The 23878-nt window shown below is 42.6% G+C and overlaps 1 protein-coding gene across 2 annotated transcripts in view; it reads right to left on the reverse strand.

Annotated features, from left to right (window-relative positions):
* The window catches only part of UGP2 (UDP-glucose pyrophosphorylase 2), a 100577-nt gene that overhangs the window by 38827 nt on the left and 37872 nt on the right, over positions 1-23878 (reverse strand). For both annotated transcript variants that reach the window (XM_029593662.1, XM_029593661.1), the window contains exons 2-3: positions 23027-23154; positions 1287-1394 (exon numbers count right to left, since the gene is read on the reverse strand). In XM_029593662.1, coding sequence (XP_029449522.1) covers positions 1287-1394; positions 23027-23140 — 222 coding nt within the window. In that variant the 5' untranslated portion in view covers positions 23141-23154. The remainder of the gene's footprint in view (positions 1-1286; positions 1395-23026; positions 23155-23878) is intronic.

Below are 23878 nucleotides of genomic sequence, written 5' to 3' on the forward strand. Positions count from 1 at the left end.
CTCGTAAAAAATTTGAAACAATTGTAACATAGGCTGAGACAATGAAAATTCCATACATGACATCTCCAAATGTCTCAACTAAATTTCTTTTGACTCTGAGACATCTTCAGAAGGAGCTACCAAAAGATGAGATTGAGATAGAAGAACCGGTTGAGGAATATCAACTTAATTCCTTGCAAATTCCTTCCAGAATAGGGACAAGATCTACTCTGTTCAGACAGAGAACCCCGAGTGGAAGCCTATTGTAGGGCAGATACCTCTTGGGCTCCAATTGGTGAGGTCCCCAATACATCCCCCTCTGGGGTCTCCATACTAGACTTAGAGCCCTTCTCACCCAGTTCTAATGAACACTGGGGCATTATAGATGATGGGCGATATTCAGAACTCAGTAGAGCATCTATAGAATCGCCAGAAGCATTTAAAACAGGATTAACACAAATTAAATGGGAGTCCATTAGACTACTCACCACAGTTGAAGTCATGGGGGGGGGGGAGAATCTTTCCCTTTTCCTGCCCACATTATCCTGGAGAAAGATGGAGAGAAGGAGCGCACCTCTAATGTGCCGGTGGCAGCAAGCCACTGCCATTCAGATTTTATGGAGGTACTTCGGTGCTACAATAATGACATCAACGCTGCTCTCCCATTCCCACCGCACCGGTCAGAGGCAAGCCACGGATCTTCAATGCAGGTAGGAATGCCACTGCTGCCCATATCCTATGGGGTAACCTCAGTGCCGCTGTAATGATGCCAGCACTGGCCCTCCCTCCCCCCAGGCCCACCACACACTCTCCCATCAGTCAGAGGCAAGTCATGGACCTTCAACATAGGTAGGAATCCCTAGTATTTAATTTTTATTCTTATGACTGGGTGGAGATTTTGTGGGATTTTTTGACTCAGTAGGTGCTTACTTTCAAGCATGGGGGTAAATATATTTATGCATGTGTTTTTGATGGTTTAGGGCCCTCACCAATGTCTTTTTGTTCTGGTTGAATTAGCAATGATTTAAATGTATTTGGATGATGTATTCGTTACAAATGTTTTTGATAATTTATTCCTGAAAACTTGAAAGGTTTTTGAGTAATAAGTTAAGGGAATTAGTACTTCCTTCATGATGGTAAATAATGGTCATAAAACATGTCATAAACATAAATTGCATTGCTACAAAAGCATGCTTTTTGTTGCTGTACATCTTGTCAAGGTATTCTACTGTAAGAGTATAAACAAATCTGGAACCCTAAGCATCATTGTCTAAAGTCACATATATTACTATTCAACTGCAACTTACGGAATCCTCTGGAGGCTTCTGAATCTTTCCCCAGTCTACAGAAGGACCTTTTTCTTGCAAGAACCTGTGGAACAACTTCTGAAACCCTTCAAGATCTTTTTTCGTGTGCTAAAATAAGAGGAAGCATTATGAAAGATTTTTAAAGATTTTCATTCCATTTCATTTTTACAATGCAAGGCAGATAAAACAAGCACTTAGAATAAACCTTTAAAATGGTAACCATTGAGAAGTAATTTAATAAGAGTGACATTAAAGTAAATCAAAATGTTACTGTATATCTAAAGTGCAAGTGTAGACTAATATATACACTACACCTTATTAGGACAGTGTTATATAGTTATGAAATGCTTACTGTATAACTTCAACTATTTCCATATATAACTTTCTAAACTTATTTTAAAAACACTTTTCCTTCTTAAAAAAAGAAATACACCACAAGTATTACATTAATATGACTATTAAATCAGCAGTGCTTCATAGAGACATGCATGTTATTAAAATGGTTTTCCTCCTTCCCAGAAGTAGTTTCCTGAATTTCTCTTTCTGATCAGTCTAAGGTCTGAGGTTCTCAGGCTTGTCTCCACTTCTGCCCAGCATGTCTACAATATACCCAGATTTCATTCCTCAAAGTTATTTACCCACTTTCATGTCATCTACACCAAAGCACAAAACATTTAATTGCCATAATAACTAGTTTTAAAAAACAGTAGTGTCAATGTGGATAATAGTCAGAAAACAGAAAAAAATTAAATACACATATTGGTATTACTGACATCACAAACTATTCTATGATCAGTTCTACTGGTGAAGCAGTGCCTTACCTGCAGAAACAAGCTTTTTTAAAATTACCTGCCTAACATGCACATAAACTGAGGCACGTATTTCCTGTCTGCCCATAAGTTTACCTGGACTAAATGGTGGCACCCCTCTGGGGGCAGAGATTGGAAGGGGTTTGGCACTTACATGCAAACTTTGATTTTGAAAAAAAAGTGTGCACAAACATTTTCAAAGGCAGTTTATGCAGACGTTTAAGTAGGTATAGCTGTGTATGGATAGATTTGGCAGGATAATTTTCAAAGTGGACTTGTATGCTTAAGTCTGCTTTGAAATTTGGTGTAACTTATGAACAATATTACAAAATTACCCTCCATCGCAATAAGCAAGTTTGCTTGCTGTACTGTTTTCCATAGATAGCAGGATAAATAGGCCGTTACATTTGGGGAAAGTCATTCAGTGGCACCAAACAGACTCATCTCTCCAAGCTAGTAGAGCTGTGAGATCTACTAAGCATGTTTGGGGAGTTCCTGCATGGGTGTTGCCTTGTGAGGCTCTCCCAGTCTATATCAGAACTAAATCTAGCTATTTAGTCTACTCTCCAGGAAGGGAGGTGGGTATTCCATGGCTAATTCATCCTGCTATCTATAGAAAACGCTGTTTCTGGTAAGTAAGCTTAATTTCCATTGATAAGCAGTCTGAATTAGCCATTACATGTAGTGAATCCCAAGCTGAGTGTTGCAGCAGAGCATTTGCTGAAGAAGCAACCCAGACTCCACCGTGGTAAGTGGACTACTGCGAGAACAGGTTACAGAAAACTGCCTGTCCGAATTTACCGACAGTCCTCGAGAGGTTGTCTAGAGAGTAGGGGGACATAAAAGGTGTGAAAAGATGACCAGGTTGCAGCTTTGCAGATATCTGATAGGCATTTCTCATAGATGAGTAATCTAAGAGGCCATAGCTCTTACTTGATGAGCTTGGACAAGAGTCTGGCCTGTAAACCTGCTAGGGCATAGCAGTGTTGAATGTATTCTGCTATCCAGTTGGACAAAGCATCTTTGGTGACTGGCATGTCCAGTCTCTTGGGGTCATAGGACACGAACAACAGATTTCTGATATGAGAGGTTTTTTTGGGTTTTTTTTTTTATAAAAAGCCAAGGGTCTTTTGCAGTCCAAGGTATGAAGGGGTTCTCTCTTCATGAGCATAAGGACTTGGAAAGGTAGGTAGGTCATATAATGGACTGAAAAATGAAAAGCTGAGATGACCTTCAGAAGGAACTTTGGGTGGGTTGGGAGGACCATCCTGTTTTAGAAGAACTGCATATACAATAGATAGTGGAATGAGCACCTGGTATTCGCCAACTGTTCTAGCAGATGTAACTGCTATCAGGAGCAATACTTTCCATGTAAGGTAAAGCTAACTGTTCAAAAGGAGGCTTCATGAGCTGAGAAAGAACATGTCAAGTTCCATGAATTGGCAGTTTCTGCACCAAAGGTTTGGCATGCCATAGCCCCCTCAAGAATTTAGATATCACATACCAGAACATGGTATGCTGCTATGGCACTAAGACATACTCACACTGAAGCTATGACAAGATCTGAATCAGAAAGAAGGAACAAGTACTTTAGCAAATACTTATGTTCACAAGAGACAGGTCCAAAATGTTCTGTTGGCAACACGTGTAATATCTATTCCATTTGAAGGCATAGTTTTTCTAGTCAATGGCTTTCTGGACAAGACAAGTATATCTACTATTTTTCCAAGTAGATCAAGATCTGCGATTATTGAGCACTTAACATCTAAACCTTTAGGTTGAAGGCTGGGAAGATAAAGTGTTCCTTTGTCTCGAGTTAACGATGTAGGGTCTGTTTCTACGTGTATGGGAGGACTGCAGGACAACTGAACAAGATATGCAAACCATATCTGTCTGGACCACGCTGGAGCTATGAAGACCAGAAGAACATGATCCTGGAGAAGCTCCTGCATTGTTCTGGTGATCAACGATATTGGCAGAAAATCATACTTGAGGCTTGTTCCTCCGTCAAGAAGGAAGTCATCCTGAGCTAGACAGATCACGGGGTAGAATTGAGCAAAACTGATTTAGTTTCCTTTTTTTTATTCTGAGGCAAACAGATGCACTGACAGCAGCCCCCATAAGTCAAAGTCTACTGAGGTAATCTGCTAGCATGTTGGAAATTGCTGGCAGCTTGTAGGGCAGTTCAATTCTTGGCTGATCAATCTCAAGTGTTGAATGCTTCTTGAAAGATAAGCCATAACTCTCTGCCTCCCTGTTTGATCACAAAACACAACAAAACTACTTTGTTGATCTGAATCAGTATGGGCATCTTCCCTGAAGGTGGTGCACGAATACTGACAGCATCCTTTTGCTCTCAAATCTAGTAGGTTGATAAGAAACCATCTTACTTTGAGAGACCAAGTGCTCTGGGTTCAAAATAATCCCCTGTGTGAGTACCCATGTTACTTGTGGGTGCACCCAAAGAGGTGCTCCTTTTTAGAGTACCCGGGGGGGGGGGGGGGTGTGCAACCACTACTGCAACTCGCTTCATGTCTCTTGTGACCCGTACCACAGTTGACCATGATTGAGTTAACTTATCCAATTAAGAATGAGGGCCCCATTAAAGGTAACTGATATGGAGGAGGCTCAGCATAACCACATGAATGGCTTCAGACCACCAGTAATGCTCTGGCTGTTGAGTGTGGATAGGAGAGTAGCTTGTGGATGCATTATCTCAAGTTGGCTGTTCTTTCTGAAGGCAGGAATGCTCTCTTGTAGGGAGTCTATTCATGCTCTGATGAACCTGAGCATCTGAGTGGGGACTAGACAATTTCTCTAAATTGACTAGAAAACCCAGTCATTGCATAAAGCAAATCATGTTGTAGAGGGAACAGAGTTCTTCCTCCTGAGAACTTGCCAGGAAAACCTGGATTCCTCGACAATGCAGATGTGCCGCTACCACTGCTAGGCATTTTGTAAAGACCCTCAGAGCTACCAATAAGCAAACAGGATAATTGTGTTCTTAGTGGGAAGAATCTACTTGGAAGCAAAGATATTACCAATGGGATGGGTATGTGAGCAATGCATCCTTTAGGATCAGGGGACATACATTTGTCTTTCTATATGTACAAGAAAATCATGCTGAGGGAATTCATTTTGAATCTCTTTCCAAATAGATGTTTGCTCAAGTGTCTCAAGTCCAGAATAGGCCTCAAGCCTCCTGACTTATTGGAGATGAGGAAATATCAGGAACATAAGCCCTGCCCATGTTGGGCCAGAGGGATTGGTTCTATCGCTCATTATAGTAAAAGTGATTGGTCTTCTAGGCAAAGCTGCAGCAGGTGAGACAGATCTGGACTGAAGCACACAATGTGGGAGGGATGGTAATCAGGAGAAATGCAATTGGTAACCATACTGCACAATTCTGAGGATTCAGAAGTCCTTGGTTATCCGACACCATATCTCTAGGAAAGTCTGGATTCTTCCCCCACCAGAACAGAGAGGTAAGAGTTGTCCAGGGGGATCAAAAACTGGGCCCAGGTTTGGGTTAGGTATACTGCATGTTTTTTTGTTGACAATGCTCCCACTGTCTAGGTCTGGTCAGAAGTGGCTACTAATGCTGGGCTGAAAGAGTATGTAGATGGTTCTGTTGAAAAGAATAGTAAGACGATCTGTGGAAGTATGATTGCTGTATGGGATGGAGAGCCTTGAAGCAGACGCTATTTGGGAGCCACTGAAAGCTGCGCTGCTACATTATCTTTAATCTGAGAAACAGCCTCTCTGAGCAGTTAACCAAGCAGGGTGTCACCCAATTTCTTGTGGACATCTTCATGGTATGCTTCTCGCTTTAAACCATGCCATACGTTGAGCTCTAAGTAGGTGACAGATACTCTCTTCTGCATCTAAAAGCAGTTGGGAATAATAAGTACCACCTTCCACGGGCTGTTGAAAAGGCTTTAGGTTTCTGGATGCAGTCATGAATGTATTGCACCATATATATGATTAGTGGATAATGATGCAAGCAAAAAGCATGGAGCTCAAAGATTTTCTTGTCAAAGTTGTCAAGCAGTCTATGATCTGTTCCTGAAGGAGAGAGTGAATTCCGGCCTTTTGCTTTTTTCATAGCAGACTCGACCACTACAGACTGGTATGATAGTTGGATGCCACTGAATCCCAGAGACTTCTAGACTCTGTGTTTAAGGTCAAGTTTCCTCACTTGAAGAATGTCTGAAACAGGAGTTTCCCACATTCGCATAATGTTGAGAATGTTGTAGATTGGAAGAACAGCATGCTCTGATGGAGTGTCTAGAATTTAAAGTAGACCGTGTAGTTCCAAATATGTCTTTATGGACATAGATGCCAAGTGGTGGTCCTATCTTTTCCATAAACTTATGGCAGGTGATACTCTTCTAGGGGCAAGGAGTAGGTGGAAGGACTGGAAGTGGGTCAAAAGGTATGCCCATAAATTCTTCATCTGATCCTACTGGTCCAGGCTTCACTTATCCAGGACTCCAATGACAAAGATGGCAAACAAGGAGGTTCTTCTGGTTGCCCATAGGTAATACACCCTGGTCAATCACCTCCGACTACTGGACTGCTATAGAGTGATGAAGAACCCGAAATTACAGGTTCTGATGTGTTCAGGCCAATAGCTAAATAGGGATTACAGTCTGAAGAATCACCACAGTAATGGTATAGAGGAAAGATTGAATCGTTCCTTCCATCCCCTTAACCAGAGAGGCAAAGATTTCTCAAACCTGCAATCTGGTCAAGTGACTGATGTGTGTATTGACCAGGAGTGGATGATAGAACATCCTCAGAGATTAGGATAGGTTCCTGCAACTGAATAGGCAGTTTATTGGAGACTAGCAGAACTATAGAACATGTTAGATCTGATGTTTCCAAATGAAAACCCTCTGATAGCATCCTTATCGGAGTGAGAGTTTTTGGTTATTGGAGGGAACAGATGCAGCATGACTTCAGTAGTCACCAATCTAGGATGGGCTGTAAAAAAGTTGTGTTGGTAGAGCAACCTGATGGGCTGAGTGGTGGGCCTGGTGGATTGATAAGCTTTGATGAAGCAAAATGCTTGGATGTTTTGGAAGAACATAGCTTTGATTGGTCTTTAATGAGTTGCTTTGAGGAAGATGGTACAGATAGAGGATGCTGCCTCAATGCGAGTGTCGACTGTTGGGGCTGTGCCATGTGTTCTTGCACTGTGCACTGTAGGGTCAAGCATCAGAGGACCAGATGCACAGTGTGGCCAGTGTGTAGTCGCTTCGAGATGCATCAATGGAAGCGCAAGCCGCACGTACTACAGGCTTTGGTGTGCAGTGCATCAAGAGCACCGTGTGTACTGGTTCACCATGCGTAGAGTGCACCGGTGCATAGACAGTGCTTCTATGTTTTATGTGTGCTGACAGCACCAGTACGTTGCACCTGGAGTGCTTATGCTTCAATGCAGGGCAGCTGGAACTACTTGACCCCATGGCTTTAGCCTGAGCAAATGGAGGAAGGCTTTAAGGAACTGCTCAATTCTTTTCCCAGCGAGGTAGATTATGCCAAACTGCAAAAGAGGATCTGCTATGACTCCAAAAAGATTTATGCAGCTCCTCAATTCGAGTCGCCCTGGAACATTGTTAACACAGGGATCTCTCTTGTTAGGCATAACAATTTGCCTGATCATGTTCTTGCCCAAGGCACCAATAAGAATTCATGGCAGCCAATGAGGGCCATGATCTTGCCACAGATACAGTTTTTAAAGCCAGTCACCACTTTTTCTTCTGGCCCGACATGCTGGGGAGGCTAGACATCTGGAAAAAAAGTCATCCCGTCCCCCCCTCCCTTTTTTTTTTTTTAGTAACACTGCAAAGTGCTGTTGTGGATGCTGTGGGGGGGGGGGGCAGAGAGGCAACTATAAAAGAAGAAACAGAGGTAGAAATATTGAATTTTAAAGTTTAGAAAAAAAATTAAATCAGGAAAGAAAGACTGAGTACATCCATGCTTGAGCTCAGCAATGTAAAAAACACTTACCTGACACATGAGCTACAGTTGACCAATTTGGAACCACCTTTTTAAAATGTTCATATAAATCAAGAGTACAGTATCATTTATTCTAACAATTTTTAAATATTTTTTTAATCCAGGGTACCTTTGCATTTGCTGGAACATCACATGAAGAATCTGTCAATAGTATTTGTGCTAGGAGCTATCAGTTTCATCCATCATGTTAAGCTGTACCACTATACCTTAGCTAGAATTACTAAATGGGGCATCCAAAGAAGGATGAACTTACTGAATTCAAGAATGCACGAAGCAAGCACAGAGATCTCTAAAGGAATGGTAGGGATTGCAGAGCTGAGCAGTTGGTGAGGATGGGCAGAATAGGTCGACCATATGGTCTATCATCATATTTCTATGTAACTAGCAAATTTACTCAGCCGTAATTCAGAAATAAACCACATTAACGAGTTAAAATGCATTTTTTTCTCTCTTCTGCTTTGACTGATGTATTTTGTAAAGGTGGAATATAAATACTGGAAATTAAACGAGCAAAAAAAGTTTATACAAAAAATGTTTTTACATAATGACTAAAATATTCAGCAACTGTTTGCAGGCCCCACAAAGTATGGCTGTGAATAAGAAAAAGGGAGCATGTTCACTGCAATAGCATAAACTCCTGCTGTCCACTAGTCCTTGTTCTCACTTCAGACTGCCACAAGCAGTACACAAACAAGTCTTTGTTTTTGCCTTGACTCAGTGCCAGCTCTGAACGTGAAAAATGATTCCTTAGCCTCCCTCTTCCAGAGCCTAACACAGGATACACACAGACTAGTATCACACTTATTCAGTTATTATAAACTAAAAAAGTTTCAAAGCAAAATAAAAAGCAGCCTACACCGAATCAAGGCATCAATTCTCAAATAGAAATCAACCTGAAAATCTTCTTAAATTAGGTTTAACAAATTATAGTCTGGGGTTTTTTTTTCATATTCTATTTATGTACAAGATTAAACGAAGTTATGCATTGGCATAACACAAGGACATGTTCTAGTTCCAATGGCCACAAAAATGGATCAATCTGAGCAAACAAGATCCTCATACACAACCTGCAGTGTACATCCACCCATACCGATTTTCAGCTGAAACAGCATAGTCACTGAGCAACCGAAAAATGTATATGAATGGACCCCATTGACAAGAGGCACTCTTGTGCCTACAAATGCATGCTAAGTAAACCACTTGATAGATTTAGTGTTATTCTGAGCATGGCTTCTAAACTGATAGTAGTCGCCTCTGATTTTCATTATCCCTGCATGATGCTGACAGTAAGCCAACCTTTACAGCAGCAAGTGAACAATGGAGACTTACAGCAGAAGTACTAAAGGATTTTGCTGCCCAAATAAAATTGGCCTGTCTGAAAACTGCCCTCTGCACAGCTAAGGAGGCGGCTTCCACAGCATGTGTACTTTTAGTAGTGTAAAAAGGAGGCATTCTCTAGGGATGAGGGGTAGGAAATGTTTAGGCCGGTGGAGGAACACCCTGAACATACATGGGATTTCCAATAGTACATGTGCTATTCATTTTTCCGCCCCCCCCCCCCCCCCAAGTTAAACAAACAGATTGCAGCTGCAAAGCACGAGTGCTGTCATTGTAAGTATGTTATACTACCTAATTTTCAAAGGATAATTTCTCTTGAAAAATTAGCTACAAGGATGCATGGTAAAGTACCTAGATACTTTAAAGCACTTATAATCTGCATTTTAGTAAAATTGAACAAGGTGGATTACATCAATCAACATAAACAGTAAGGTAAGACATACATCTAAAGAAATAACAGGATATTACTTTATAAAGTTAAAAATAATAAATAAAACAGAAAGCTACAAGATTCCCTGTCTCCTACAAGGGAAACTGGGACTTTAATCAGTTGCACATTATATATAATCTTCCATAAATAAGTCTTTCTTTCTGAATACAAAATGAGATTCTTCTTTTCAATCCAAATGGCAGACTATTTCCAAGCCTGCAGTCCCGCTACGGAAAGCACGCTGCTCTGTTACCTGAAGGCAAATCTTTGAAAGAGAAAACAGCCAGTATCTAAGCTATTAGAAAAATTGCCTCCTTTGTGTCTATGTGAAAAATAAATACTTAGTATTTCTGCTAACAATATCACATTGAAGAAATTAGACAGGTTTTCAGCTAAGGGTTGTAACAAACTTTATTATACAACACAGCAGAAACAAGAGAAAAATTTAACAGAAGTGCTACACAGGAAGGAGCTGAAGTGCAAGCAAGTTAGGAAGTTTAGAGGGGGTCACTTACGTGATTAGGGTACTGGGTTACTAGGAAAACACTCTTCCTCCCCTCTAGAGCTGATAAACTGCTAGAGGTAATTTTCTTAAGAGTATAGAAAATAAATAGATTTAAAAAAAAAGACAAAAACAAAAAAAAACAAAAACCAGACTATACTGGGTCAGGGCAAGCAGCAACTTTTCACTTTTTTTTTTTTTTTTAACCAATGGGAAATAGGAAGCAAGTTCAAAACGATTCTAGGTTGGTGACCGGGCTGAAAATCACCACTGTAGGCTGCAGAAAAAGGTTAGCCTTTTGCTGTCAGAGTGGACATAATCTTTACTGTTATTCTAATGCCCCTTCTTGGCAAACAAACATTCTCAAGGTTCATTGCCTCCGTGCCATCACTGTGATTGACTCTGGATAGCTGCTTGGTCAGCACGTCTGCAATCTTCTCCTCCTATAGGCATGACAGAAGATCAATAGTACCTTGGTGTATAAATCTTAATAAGAGGTACATTCTCTTTGAGGCATTTCAACATCACCATGATGGTGCTGCCAACTTCCCACATAGGATTTCAAGCGACAGTGATGGTGCTGCCAACTTCTTGCTTCTCTGATGTATTGTCTTTTTACTGTTGCTATGTAAAAACAGTTTGCCAACTGCTTGTCACTATTGGTTATTGTTTGGCAACAAATTCTCTACATTGTTGCCTTTTGAAAGTTTAGTTCTATGGAGGTCCATTCCTCCTTTGCTTCCCCCACTCCGAAGTGGATCAACATCTGACTTTATCTGACAGAGTAGGAAGTGTCCATCTTCCTCCCTCTCTTTCTGGGCTCCAAGTTAGAGTATAATACCCCCCAAGCTCTTACTTTCAAAACCTTGGGAGTTTCTGGGAGATATAGACCTTTTCTTCTCCAGACCACATTAAGATATCACCACCAACTCATACGCAGATTTATTTGGAATAAAGACAGAGGTGTGGCTTGGCTCCTTATAAATCCTCCTTTCATGAGGACTTTGTTAACCAACTCTCATTCCAGGCTCTTTTGAACCTTCATAATAGTTACTTGCTTTCAAGATCTATGAAGCCAGGTGGGTGCTCTATGTACAGCTCTTCATTGATGTCTATACAGGAAGGTTGTCTTTACATCTAGGCGCTATATATGCTTGCCTTTACTGGTTGCTGCCCATAGAGTTCTTCCTGTGATGTGTTTCATGACAGAAGCAAACGTTTTACCTTAATCTTGATCAAATTTCTGCAAGCATCTTTTGGCTACTAGCCTGGCCTTGTAACTATTTCTCCTTTAAATTGTATTTAACTTAAATATTCATTTGCAATCGAATGGCTTAGTGTCTGGCAGAAACTAAGTAAGTGTCCAGGTCTTGTTCTTATGGAAAATATTTCTGTCCTGCTTTCCTGTGTGTCAACCTCATGCCCTGGAGGTTGTTTCATGTCTTCCAAAAAAGTTGATTCCAGTATCCTGCAAATGTGCATCATGTATGAGAGCCTGTGAGCTGCTTTACCCTTCACTGGTCATTTGATCTTCAAAAGATCAGGTTCTTCTTTGGGTTCTGCTTATTCAACAAATATCAGGACTGAAGTTTTACATCTATTTCAACTGGTTGCTCTGTAGTCTTATCGCTGTCCACTTTAGTTGTGATATTCAGGCTTCACCTATTCAGGGCTAGTTGGTGTCATGAGGTTCAGCAAAGGTGTCTCAAAGTGCATGCTATGGCTTGCTGTCACCTTACAAGTTCAATAATTGAAGAACCTATATTTTTACTTTACTCACTGTATCCCACCAGTATACCGTCTATGGCTCTGTTCTCTGGTTTTGAGAGCTTCTCCAGACATGTGCATAGGCCTTGCTGCCAAATACTCTTAGGTGATTTAAATTAGGCTTTGTGCCATGCCACATCTCATGTGATATGGGCCTTTGTTGCTTTTGACAGTAATAGATTCTGTAGGTAGTAGGCAGTTATCACGGTCTCTTCCCAGAATTTGCTGGTGTGATATGCCTCTAGCAGCATGTTTCTTGCCATCTCCACCAAGGTGAGAGTCTCAGTCTCAGATGCTGTTTTCTGGAATTCAATGCCCTCGTGTGAATGAGTTTGTGCTGGGGCAGCTCAAGGGAATCTGCTGCAAGAGGCAAGGGATGGGATGAGATGGCGCCCACCCCCCCACCCAAAACATGATACAGGTCAAATCATCAAGAGGGAAAAGGGAGCAGGATCTCTTTATAGTCTGGAGAAGGAGGAAAACAGGGGCCAGAGTTCCCAGAGGAGTAGCAAAGCATCTGTGATAATTCAGCATTTCTAGGAAGCTGGCAACCCTGCTACACTTCCAGGAACCCTACCACCTGTCTCCCATGTTTCCCCAGCATTTGCCCCTGGAGAAGTGGGAGATGGGTGAATCATAAGGGTCTGTGTGTGGCAAATTCTCCACCGACCTAGTGCAAGGGTATCAGGTGCTCCAGGTGAACCTTAGAGCCTTGCGACCCCTCCTTCCCAGCCCTCACCACACACAATAAAAAAGTTTGCATTTATAATAACCAATTTTACATGAAAAGATATTCAAAGTATAGTTTTCTGAGATAAAAATATCACATGCATATTATTTTTACATCCATTACTGTGTACTGTGGTGCCATCCAGAAAGCTCTACAAAAAAAGCAAAACACACACTTGGCATGCATATGGTATTAGGCCTATGGGAATGCATGTTGGGTATGGGCATTGCCTCCAAAAAGCCATAAGTAAACAATTACAATTACAGTAGTTTACCTTCCATACTAAGAAGAGCAAGTTTGCTTACTGTAAATGGTGATTTCCATAGATAGCAGATGAATTAGCCATGCTGTCTGGGACGTCCTTCCGTCCTGTAGGTGGAGGAGCTCTCAAAGTAAAGTTCTAAGTCTTGCTGCAGTGTGTGCCTGCTTGCCACCTTCCCCCCCCCCCCATCATCTGCAGTCTCCGCAGTTCGTGAAAAAAACTAGGTAGAGAGATGCAAGACTGTCCGGGGAGGTGGGAGGGTCAGCATGGCTAATTCATTTACCTATGGATAACACCATTTGCTTACTGTAAACTTGCTCTTTTCAGGTAGATAAGCAGGCTGAATTAGTCATGCTGTCTGGCAGTCCCCAGCTGACAGCTTGAGGGTTTGTGTTCATTATATATTGTGTTATGAAGTTCTCAAGCTGCAAAGGTAGATTGCGGACAGTCCTTGATGAAAAAGGTTTAGGAGGTGCCTGCTGTCAGTATCTGTTTGCCCATGGACGCATCTTCTGATGGGAGTTTGTCCAAACAGTAATGGGTAGTGAAGGGATGGAGGGATGACCAAGTTGCCGCCTTACAAATGTCTAATATTGGCACATCTTTTAGATGGGCAATGGAAGCTGCTACTGCTTGCACTTGATGAGCCTTAGGTAAAGCTGAGAGCTGTTCAGAATGACTTTGGTAGCAAAATTGAATGCAGTTGGTTATCCAGGATGATAAAGTTCTTGATACTGGCAATCCTGGTGCATTTGGGCTGAATGAGAGAAAGTTGTGCTGCTCTAGATTCGGAAGCAGTGCACTGTTTGTAGTACACCAGTGCTCTTTTGCAATCTAGGGTATGTAACCAGCATTGAGCCTCATCGATGTGAGGCTTGGGATGGAACGTTGGTAAAGTTATAGATTGATTCAGGTGGAATGCCGAAACTACCTTTGGCAGGAAATGCGGGTATGGGCGTAAGACCACCTTGTCGTGGTAAAAAACTAGATACGGAGAGTAGTGGACTAGAGCTTGAAGTTCGCTAATCCATCTAGCCGAAGTGAGCACTACTAGAAAAAGAACCTTCCAAGCCAGATATCTGGGGTGACAGGTTTCCAGAGGTTCGAATGGTGGCAGCATCAGTTGTTGTAGGACTAGGTTCAAGTCCCACGGCGCAGGGGGTTTTCGTAGTGGTGGGCGGAGATGTAATATCCCTTTCATAAATCTGGAAATGAGCGGGTGGGTAGAAATTGGCGTTGTGTCATGCAACGAATGGTAAGCTGCTATGGCACTGAGATGGACCCATAGTGAAGCTGTAGCTAGGCCCCTCTGATAAAGAGTATGAAGATAAGTCAGCAACTTTTCTGCTGGGCAGGTAAATGGATCTATATTAGTAGTAGAATACCAAGAGGCATGGCTTGACCATTTCCTTCTGTAGTTTGACCTAGTTGAAGGTTTTTTAGAGGAAAGTAGAATGTCCTCTAAGTGAGGTGAAAGGTTTAAATGTTGAAATAGCAGCCTTTCAATCTCCACGCTTTGAGGTTCAGAGAGCAGTGGAGTGGATGTAAAAGTGTTCCCCCCCTCTTGTGTGAGGAGGGGAGGGCTGTTTCCTAGAGGAATTGGAGTGTCCACTGATAGACGAATGAGGTATGCTTTCTCGGTTGTCTGGGCCATGCTGGAGCTATTAAGATGAGGTTTGCCTTGTCCCTGATGCATTTTTGCACTGTGCGAGAAACAGTGGTATTGGAGGATAGGCGTAAAGGAGACCTTGTGACCAGACCATGAGGAGCGTGTCTTGCATGAGTCTTAGGTGACTGGGATATATGGAGCAGAAAGTCGTTACCTTGCGATTGCGTTCTGTGGCGAATAAGTCGACACGGGCCATCCCCAGGTTTGGAAGATCTTTAGTGCTACTTTGCGCTGAAGTTCCCATTTGTGGGGATGGAAGATTCTGCTGAGTTTGTCCACTTTGGTGTTGTCTATTCCCGGTAGGTATGTTGCCTGAAGGGTAATGGAGTTGTTGGCTGCCCATTCCAAGATATATATATACTGCCTCCTTGCAGAGTGCCATGGAACCAGACCCTCCTTCCTTGTTTTTATAAACATTGCTATTTGGTTGTCTATGTGGATCATTACTGTTTTCCCTTGTAGCTGTAGTTGGAAAGTTTGAAGAGCATTTCGGATCACTTGTAATTCCAAAAAAATGTGTTGTGTACTTTCCCAGGCAGACCAGAGGCCTTGAGTTTGATGGCGTGTTAGGTGAGCTCCCCAACCTTTCAGTGAGGTATCTGTGGTGAGAATGATATGATGAATCGGAGGTCATAGTGGAGCTCCCATGGGGAGGGTTGTGGATTGTATCCACCAATCCAAATCCCTCTTCATGCTGTTTGTAATGGAAACCGGAGTCAAAAGGTAATCTGAAAATTGTTTCCATTGAGTCTTTAAGCCCCAATGAAGACGTCTCATATGAAGTCTGGTGTGGGGAACCACATAGATAGATGCCGCCATATGCCCCAGAATTGTCAATATCTGATGGGCTGGAGTCTTTGTCGAGTGTCTGAGTTTGAGCTAGAGTTTGCAGAGCTATACCCTTGGTTGTGGAAGGAAAGCATTGTCCTTTAAAGTATCTATGTGTGGGATGCAGATTTGAATTTTCGTAGTTGATTAGTAGTCCTAATGAATCCAAACATTGAATGGTTGTTAGGAGATTGTTCTGTAGAATGGAGGGGCTGGGTGTGACTAGAAGCCAGTTGTCCAGGTAGGGAAAAATTTGGATACCCTGGTGATGTAAGTGAGCCACCGCTACTGCTAGGCATTTTGTGAAAACTCTGGGAGCTGACTATAGGCCAAATGGAAGAACCTTGTATTGGAAATGATGATTCAATGCTTTGAAGTGAAGGTACCTCCATGAGGCTTTGTGCATCGGTATGTGGGAGTACGCATCTTTTAGGTTGATGGAACACATCCAGTCTTTGGTTTGGAGAAAAGGAAGTATGGATTTGAGAGAAGTCATCTTGAATTTCTCTAATATCAGATGCTTATTGAGTGCTCAGAGATCTAGGAAAGGGCAGAACCCTCCTGATTTCTTTGGGATGAGGAAATAGGGGTAAATAGAACCCTGTGTAGTGATGAAATAGAGGTAGTTCTTGTATGCAGTGTTGCTGCAGAAGATTGTTGATCTCGAGGAGTAAATGTGGGGAGTGAACATTTTGTTCCCATTTTCCTACTAAATGTGGTGTAATTGGAAGGGTTTGGAAGTTTAACGCATAACCATTCTCTATGATTTTTAACACCCACAGTTGTCGGTGGAGATGTTGATCCATGCAGATAAGAATTGAGTTAATCTACCCCCGACAGAGAGGTAGCAGTGGTGTAGGATCTTCTAAAAACTCTGGGAAAATTTAGGCTGGGTTTGTTCCTGAGGAGTCCTGGTTTGCCTGGGAGTCCTCTGACATTGGCGAGAGGTTTGGGTTTGAGAAGTTTGAGGGCGTGGTGTAGAATAGTATGAAGGATGAGAAGGCAGATATGATCTGAAAGGGCGGTGTTAGTACTGAGGTATTCTGTAACCGGAATAGTAACCTCGGTAATAAGAGAACGGTGTGGGCGTGGTGAGTGACTGGACCGCTAATTTTTGTTCTTTTAATTGAGCCACTATCTTTAAAGTGATCTCCAAGCAAATTATCTGGCAAACATAGAAGATTTGCCAATTTTTCCTGTACATAGTCTCTTACAGCACTGGCTCTAAGCCATGTCATTCTTCTGGCGACTATAGCATTTGCTGTAGATTTTGCTGAGGTTTCAAATCCCTCATATACTGTTTGTATTAGGTGCTGCAACCCTACTTCCATGTGATGGAATTCATCCAGTAGTAGTTGGTCAGGAGAGCCCTCCTGCAATCTTGGTTTTAAAGATTGCAAACATTCAAACAAATACTGAGTTATTGCAAACTAGTGTTGTATTTGGGCATTGAGCATGCCAGACTGATACACCCATTTCCCAAAGTCATCCAGGTGTTTATTATCTCAACCCGGCGGTGTTTTTGAATGAAGTTTGGGTTTATGTGCTTTTTGCATCGCGGATTCCACTACCACCGATGAGTGCGGCAATTGTACATGAGAGTAATAGAAGAATTTACGCATCCTTACTTAAACTGATTTCCTAGATGTGGAAGTACCCGTTAAAGGTGTTTCCCAGGCTCTTTTCATAAGGGTGTCCAGTACATCATGGGAAGGTAATGCAACCGGTTCTGCCAGAGTTTCAAAAACTTTGAGAAGACCTAGAACGTCTGCCCTAAGATCAGGTATTTTGCGTGTTTCTATATTGAGGGTTTGGCCCACTTTCTCGAGAAACTTTGAATAAATTAAGTCCTCGGGCGGTGAGACTGGCTCTGGTTGATCCTCAGTAGGATCAGAAGGGTAGCCTGTAGAAGAATTGGGAGAAGATGTTACTGAAGAAACGTCATGTGGTGGTAGTGAAGGCGATGCTGGCGTCTGCTCTGGAGTAGGGGTTCCTGAAGGTGATCGTGGTTCCTCCACTGGCGGCGCCGCCTCCAGTTGGTCCTGATCTGCAACTGAAGCTAAGAATTGCACCAGAATCAACGATATTTGAGACATTGCTTGAGATGCTAGTGCTTGTTGTGGCTGTCTAGCTGGTGGAGTCACCCTTGGGGTAGGTAACGGGTGTTTAGTAGGTATGTCAGGTTCTTCAGATGACTTGCGAGGTTTTCGACAATGGTTCTTCCTGCTCCAATGAAAGCAATGGAGAGGAAACCAGATTCTCATCCACAAAAAGCAATGGGGATGGTTCACTGCATTTTCTGTGTCCAGAGACATGTTTTTTAGGTGGTTTCAGACCCCTATGCTTGGATGAAGTGTAGTCTGAATGCTTTTTATGATGAGCCAGCTCCATAACGCGTCAGTCCATTGAGGTGATATGGCCATGCTTTGAGCCCGAAGCAAGGCTTGGCTTAGATGCGCTGGGTGTGTCTATGATGGAATGCACTGGCACCGGTCGATGCAATTGACTTTTTATACGCAGAAGATGCGTCGTCCGATCCAAGTACTTGCGTCGGCGGTAACTGCCTTCAGCACTGTTGATGCCGAATGGCCTACAGACGCTGCTCACGGCAGAGTCGACTCCCTCGACACACGAGGCAGCCATGGGGAAGATTTTGCCAATCCCTCTAAGGGGGCATAAGATCCTGCCGCAGCTCTGCTTAATCCTTCGATTTTCGCGGTTCTCTGCCTTTGTGCCCTGGGTGACATCTGTCCACAGGCATCACAAGTGACTTGTTCATGCTGGGGCCCCAGACAAATGTAACAAAATTCATGTCTGTCAGTAACTGACATGATTTTGCCACAGTTACAGAACTTAAAGCCTGGACGAGGCATTTTTTGAAAAAATGTGATGAATTTCAACAGTAGTAAAACCTAACTACTAGAAGGATTTTAACTAGGGATGTGAATCGGTACCGGAGTCGTTTCCGGTATCGTGTTTGTAGAACCATGGGAAATCCTTGTTTCCCGCGGTTCTAACCGCTTTTTTTTCTGGCTGTCCAGAGCAGAAAAAAACAAAAAAACAAACAAAAATAAAAAACACCCCAACCCTTTAAATCTAATTTAGAATCCCCCACCCTCCTGACTCCCCCAAAACTTTCTTAAAGTACCTGGTGGTCCAGCGGGGGTCCCAGGAGCAATCTCCCACTCTTGGGCTGTCGGCTGCCAGTAAACAAAATGGCGCCGGCCGTCCATTGCTCCTACCATGTGACAGGGGCCGGCCAATGGCACAGATAACCTCTGTCAAATGGTAAGGGCAAAGGGCCATCGGTGCCATTTTGTTTACTGGCAGCGAACAGCCCAAGAGCGGGAGATCGCTCCCGGGACCCCCGCTGGACCACCAGGTACTTTAAGAAAGTTTTTTTGGGGGGGATTCTAAATAATTAGATTTAAAGGGTCGGGGTGTGATTGGGAGTTGTTTTTCTGTGTGCCCTTTCTTCCCTGCCCCCCCCCCCAAACAATAAGAAAACCAAACATTTCATGGGGTTTTCCTATCGCTTTCGGGGTCTAGAACGGGTAAACATGAATCAGTTATTTATTCTTTTGGATAATAGAAGGACTAGGGGGCACTCCATGAAGTTAGCATGTAGCATATTTAAAACTAATTGGAGAAAATTCACTCACTCAACGCACAATTAAACTCTGGAATTTGTTGCCAGGGGATGTGGTAAGTGCAGTTAATGTAGCTGGGTTTAAAAAGGGTGTGGATAAGTTCTTGGAGGAGAAGTCTATTACCTGCTATTTATTTATTTTATTTAGATTTATATTACACTTTTCACACACTTCAAAGTGGATTACATTCAAGTACTGTAGGTATTTCCCCTATCCCTATCCTCAGGTACAAACTTACAATCTAAGTTTGTACCCGAGGCAATAGAGGGTAAAGTGACTTGCCCAAGGTTACAAGGAACGACAGCAGGACTCGAATCCTGGTCTCCTGGTTTATAGCCCACAGCTCTAACCACTAGGCTACTCCTAGTGGTTAGAGCTGTGGGCTATTGGGGGAAAGGTACCCCACAATCCCCCAATCAATTAAAGCAAATCCTGGGTGGCACATCACATACTCACACCTATGCCAGCTCCTTAGATTGTCACAGGTCACATCCTCCCTCTGTTCTCTATTAATCAAGTTGACTTAGAAAATAGCCACTGCTATTATTAGCATCAGTAGCATGGGGTATACTTAGTTTTTGGGTACTTGCCAGGTACTTGTAGCCTGGATTGGCCAATCTTGGAAACAGGATGCTGGGCTTGATGGACCGTTGGTCTAACCCAGTATGGCGTTTTCTTAAGTTTTTATGTTCTCTCTCAAACAAACCCGCAGGCATTTCCAGCAGCCCCAGGCCCTCATTTTCATTTCAGCTGCTGGCAGGTTGCAATCCACCTGCCCCACCACCACCCCCATTTTATCTCACACACACCCACCCCACACACAGCCTCTCCCCCCCCCCCCCCACGCACACCCCATCACACGCAGCCTTCCCCCACACACATACCCCATCACACGCAGCCTCCACCCCCACACACCCCCCAATCACACGCAGCCTCCACCCCCACACACACCCCATCACATGCAGCCTCCCATCACATGCAGCCAGAGTCCATGTGTCATTCCTCCTCCGTGGAATTGAACACTCGCGGTGCTAGCACTTCCTGTATTATCTTGTGAGAATACAGGAAGTTCTAGCACCAAGAGTGTTCAATACCGTGAGGCCAGCACCAGAGGAGAGCTAAAGGACGGGCTTCCTCTACTGTGGCCTCCTGCTTCTGCTGCTGGTGGGATCGGGTCCACCGGTGGCACCACAGGCCTCTCCCTGCTTCTGATGCCGCCCCCCCCCCCCCCGGGTGTTCTGCCTTGTGCAATTGCACGGTTTGCACACCCAGTGGCACTGGGCCTGTTTTGCGGCAAGGTGAGGCATCAGCTAGAGTATTTTGGGGAGATAGTTTTTGCTGCTTGCAAATTTTGCCGCCTGAAGCAGCCTCTTCACCCTGCCTCATTATAGAACCACCCCTGCATTTGTGCTTCCTTACTAACATTCTTTTCCACTGTCAGTATGGATGATCACAAGTCTGCACTGGAACTTGTTGCTCGTCACTGAGAAACTCCTCAAACTTTGTTTAGGCTCATCATGAGTTAAGTCCTGGTATATCTAAAGTAAAGTCCTGTTCTATCTAGAGTACAGTAGTTATCTATAATATATTGTTCCCAGCAGGACTCACATTCTTCCTTGGTCCACACACACATTGCTATGCATCAGCTCTAGTAGATTTGCTCTGTTTTGCCTAGCTTTACGTTGTTTTGGCTTGGATACAACACATGCCAAATCAACTATCAGTTCCTTGTGCAAGAAATTCTTTATGGTATCAGTCTCTGTGCCCTAATGCATCTATATCACATGTGAATGCACTTCTGGTGAGTGGGTCGAGTAGCTGTTTTACCTTCCTCATCTCCACTGATGAGTTGGAACAGACTCATCTGTGATTTCCTTATCTAGGAATTCCTCACCCTTTTGAATCATGCACATTTCTATGGAAGTGCACAGTGAGGCCATTTCTAGTTAGGAACCTCATGGAGAATAGGGTTCACTTTAGTCTGGCACATACAGCATTTTTTTTTTTTTTTTTTTTTTTTTTATTAGGGATCTTGTGCCTGCTTCCGGCAATTGTAGTGCAATTCAACCACACTTTGGTTCCCCCTCTATAGCCATGCCTTTCTTGACTGCAAGGAAAAAAATGCCTTTTGGACTGTAGTCCGTTTCCATGAAAAATCCCTTGTGATTGGATATTTGGCTATCTGCCAAGTCAATGAACCAGCCTGATGAGCTGCCTTTGTAAATCTGAAACAACCTCTCCATCGCTTCTCAGTAATTTTGCTTTTAGTTTCACTGCTTTAGCCATCTCCTTTGCTGCCCCTGTCACCCTTTTGCATTACTTAACTTCCCAAGTTGAGTATTGCCAGGTTTCTTACAGAGAACACACACTGGGTTCTTTTCCTTCATTTTTTAGAGCTGCCTCCAGTTTCCTAGTGTCTCTGCCCAACCTTGTCTATCTTGTGATTATATTCAGTCAAGTTTCTTTAACAAACGAGTCTCTTTAGTTCAGTTTCTGTTCTGGCTTCTAGGACACTGATCATATGATTCAGGGAGGTTGCACAAGAATAATGCTACAATGTGGCTGTCTGATCTTCTTTCCCATCCTCCTGCAGCTCTTCAATTCCCTGGCACTTTTGTAGTCTCATCCTATACTGTTTGAATGGCAAGTACAGTTTACTATTTAAATTAGCCTGCTCATGCAGTCTTTGTAATGCAGTCCACATACCTCTGGCTTCTATGTGGATGAGCGACTTTCACAAGATGACCGACTGCGGCTTTGGCTTGCCTATACCTTTTTTCCAGGTCTATCTGTACTGATCACGTCCCACAAATCATCTTTGCATGGGAGCATTTCTATCTTAAACTTCCACAGCTGGCAATTCAGCTTGGCTATGCAGGATTTAAAATCCAAGTCACTAGCCATGGTCTGAAAGTGGAAATCAGCTTCCCTCTCTCTCTCCAAAAGACTTAAGGGTCAGATTACTGTTGGGCATTTGTCTCTGGGCCCATAACCTATTAGCGGATCTATCACTTTGAAAAAAAAACTGTCACCGGAATAGAGCTTAACATAAAAGAAAAGTGCTTAATAGGATCATCACACAGAAGCAGGTTGAAGGGAATGTATAACACAGAAAGAAGGAAGATATTCAGATTATGATTATCTACACATGTCCTCGGTTACTAGGCAACTCTATCAGCCCTAGAGAGGAGGAGGAGGAAAGTGCAAAGGTGACAGTTAACAGAGTGGAAATAATCTTCTGCTGTCATTCTCCAAGTACTTCTGGCCCTCAGGGACTAAAAATGTCTTGGAAAAGGTCATATTATACTGGCCTGTCCATCTTTTAATGAGGCTCCTCTGTTAAACATCCCTTACACATACATTTACAAGAAGCTCAATCCTTACTCTACACATGCCCCTTAGAAATTTGTTAAAAGCATAATTTAGCATTTCTAGCTAGAAGGACTAAATTAAAGATAACTATACACAATCACAATACATACCTGGATCTCCATGCCACCAATACAACTTAATTTGTAAAGAAGTTAAGGCAGAACCAGGAAAATGCTATGCAAAAAAAATTCTGTGCTAAAACAGATGAACTGCAGAACATAAACATGGCTTGTTTTTAGTTTTATTTTCTGAAGCTCCAAGATTAGAGAAAAAAAACAAAACAAAAAAAAAAGAGTCAGCTAATCTCCTGGATCTCCTGGATCTCATTTCAAACCAAAAGAATATTTTATAGTTCCTACCTCCAATTCATTATGAGGTGCTGTAGCAAGTATTTTTTCTACATCCATTTTCATGGAGTATTCCAGCTCTTGACGGATTACTTCTTGAAACTGAGCCATGCCTCCTCCGGACATTGCTTTGCTAAAACCTAAAAGCACAATATTTAAAAATAAATATACATTTGAATGAAAAATCAGTTTAGCAGCAATTTGTTGATCATAGTGAAGCAACAGCACTGCAAGCAGAACCTATTTTTGTTTCCTTAGTATTTTAAGTGACCTGGCTTTCCAAATTTCTAATTTCTTTAGCTGTACCAGTGCCATCACCAGGTCACAAGGAATGACTACAGAAACATGCCTGCAAAGTGAATTTTAGATCAAAAACCAAGATTCCTTATTAGGGACAGTTGATCAATAGCACACAATATACCCAAAACCTATAAGAAAGCAGAGTCAAATCTTTAACATTGGATTTCCAGTGTTGTACTAGTATGGCAGGATGTACCAAGCTAATGGACTTTTTTTTTTTAAAGCGGCAGTACAAACTAGTACCTAGTAGGGGATTATTCACCTGGATGTGTAATGCTTCAAGGGAAACTTGTTTTAAAGAAACTGGAAGAACATTTTTTTTTCTGGACCACATGGCTTCCCTACTTCCACTGGTAGTTTGCTTGCAAGATTAACACAAGGATCTTGCAAACCTGTGGCATCATGACGGGGCAATTTCTCTAAACTCAGAGGGTGAAGGCAGTTCACAAACAGAAAGGGGAAGCCCATAAGATGTTTTTATATGCAACAAGAAAGACAAAATGAATTGCAATAGACTGAATTTGTGTTTACAAGCAGTCACTTAATTGTTTTTTTGAGAACAAG

The sequence above is a fragment of the Rhinatrema bivittatum genome, chromosome 3 (genome assembly GCF_901001135.1).
Source record: "Rhinatrema bivittatum chromosome 3, aRhiBiv1.1, whole genome shotgun sequence".
Lineage (NCBI taxonomy): Eukaryota > Metazoa > Chordata > Amphibia > Gymnophiona > Rhinatrematidae > Rhinatrema > Rhinatrema bivittatum.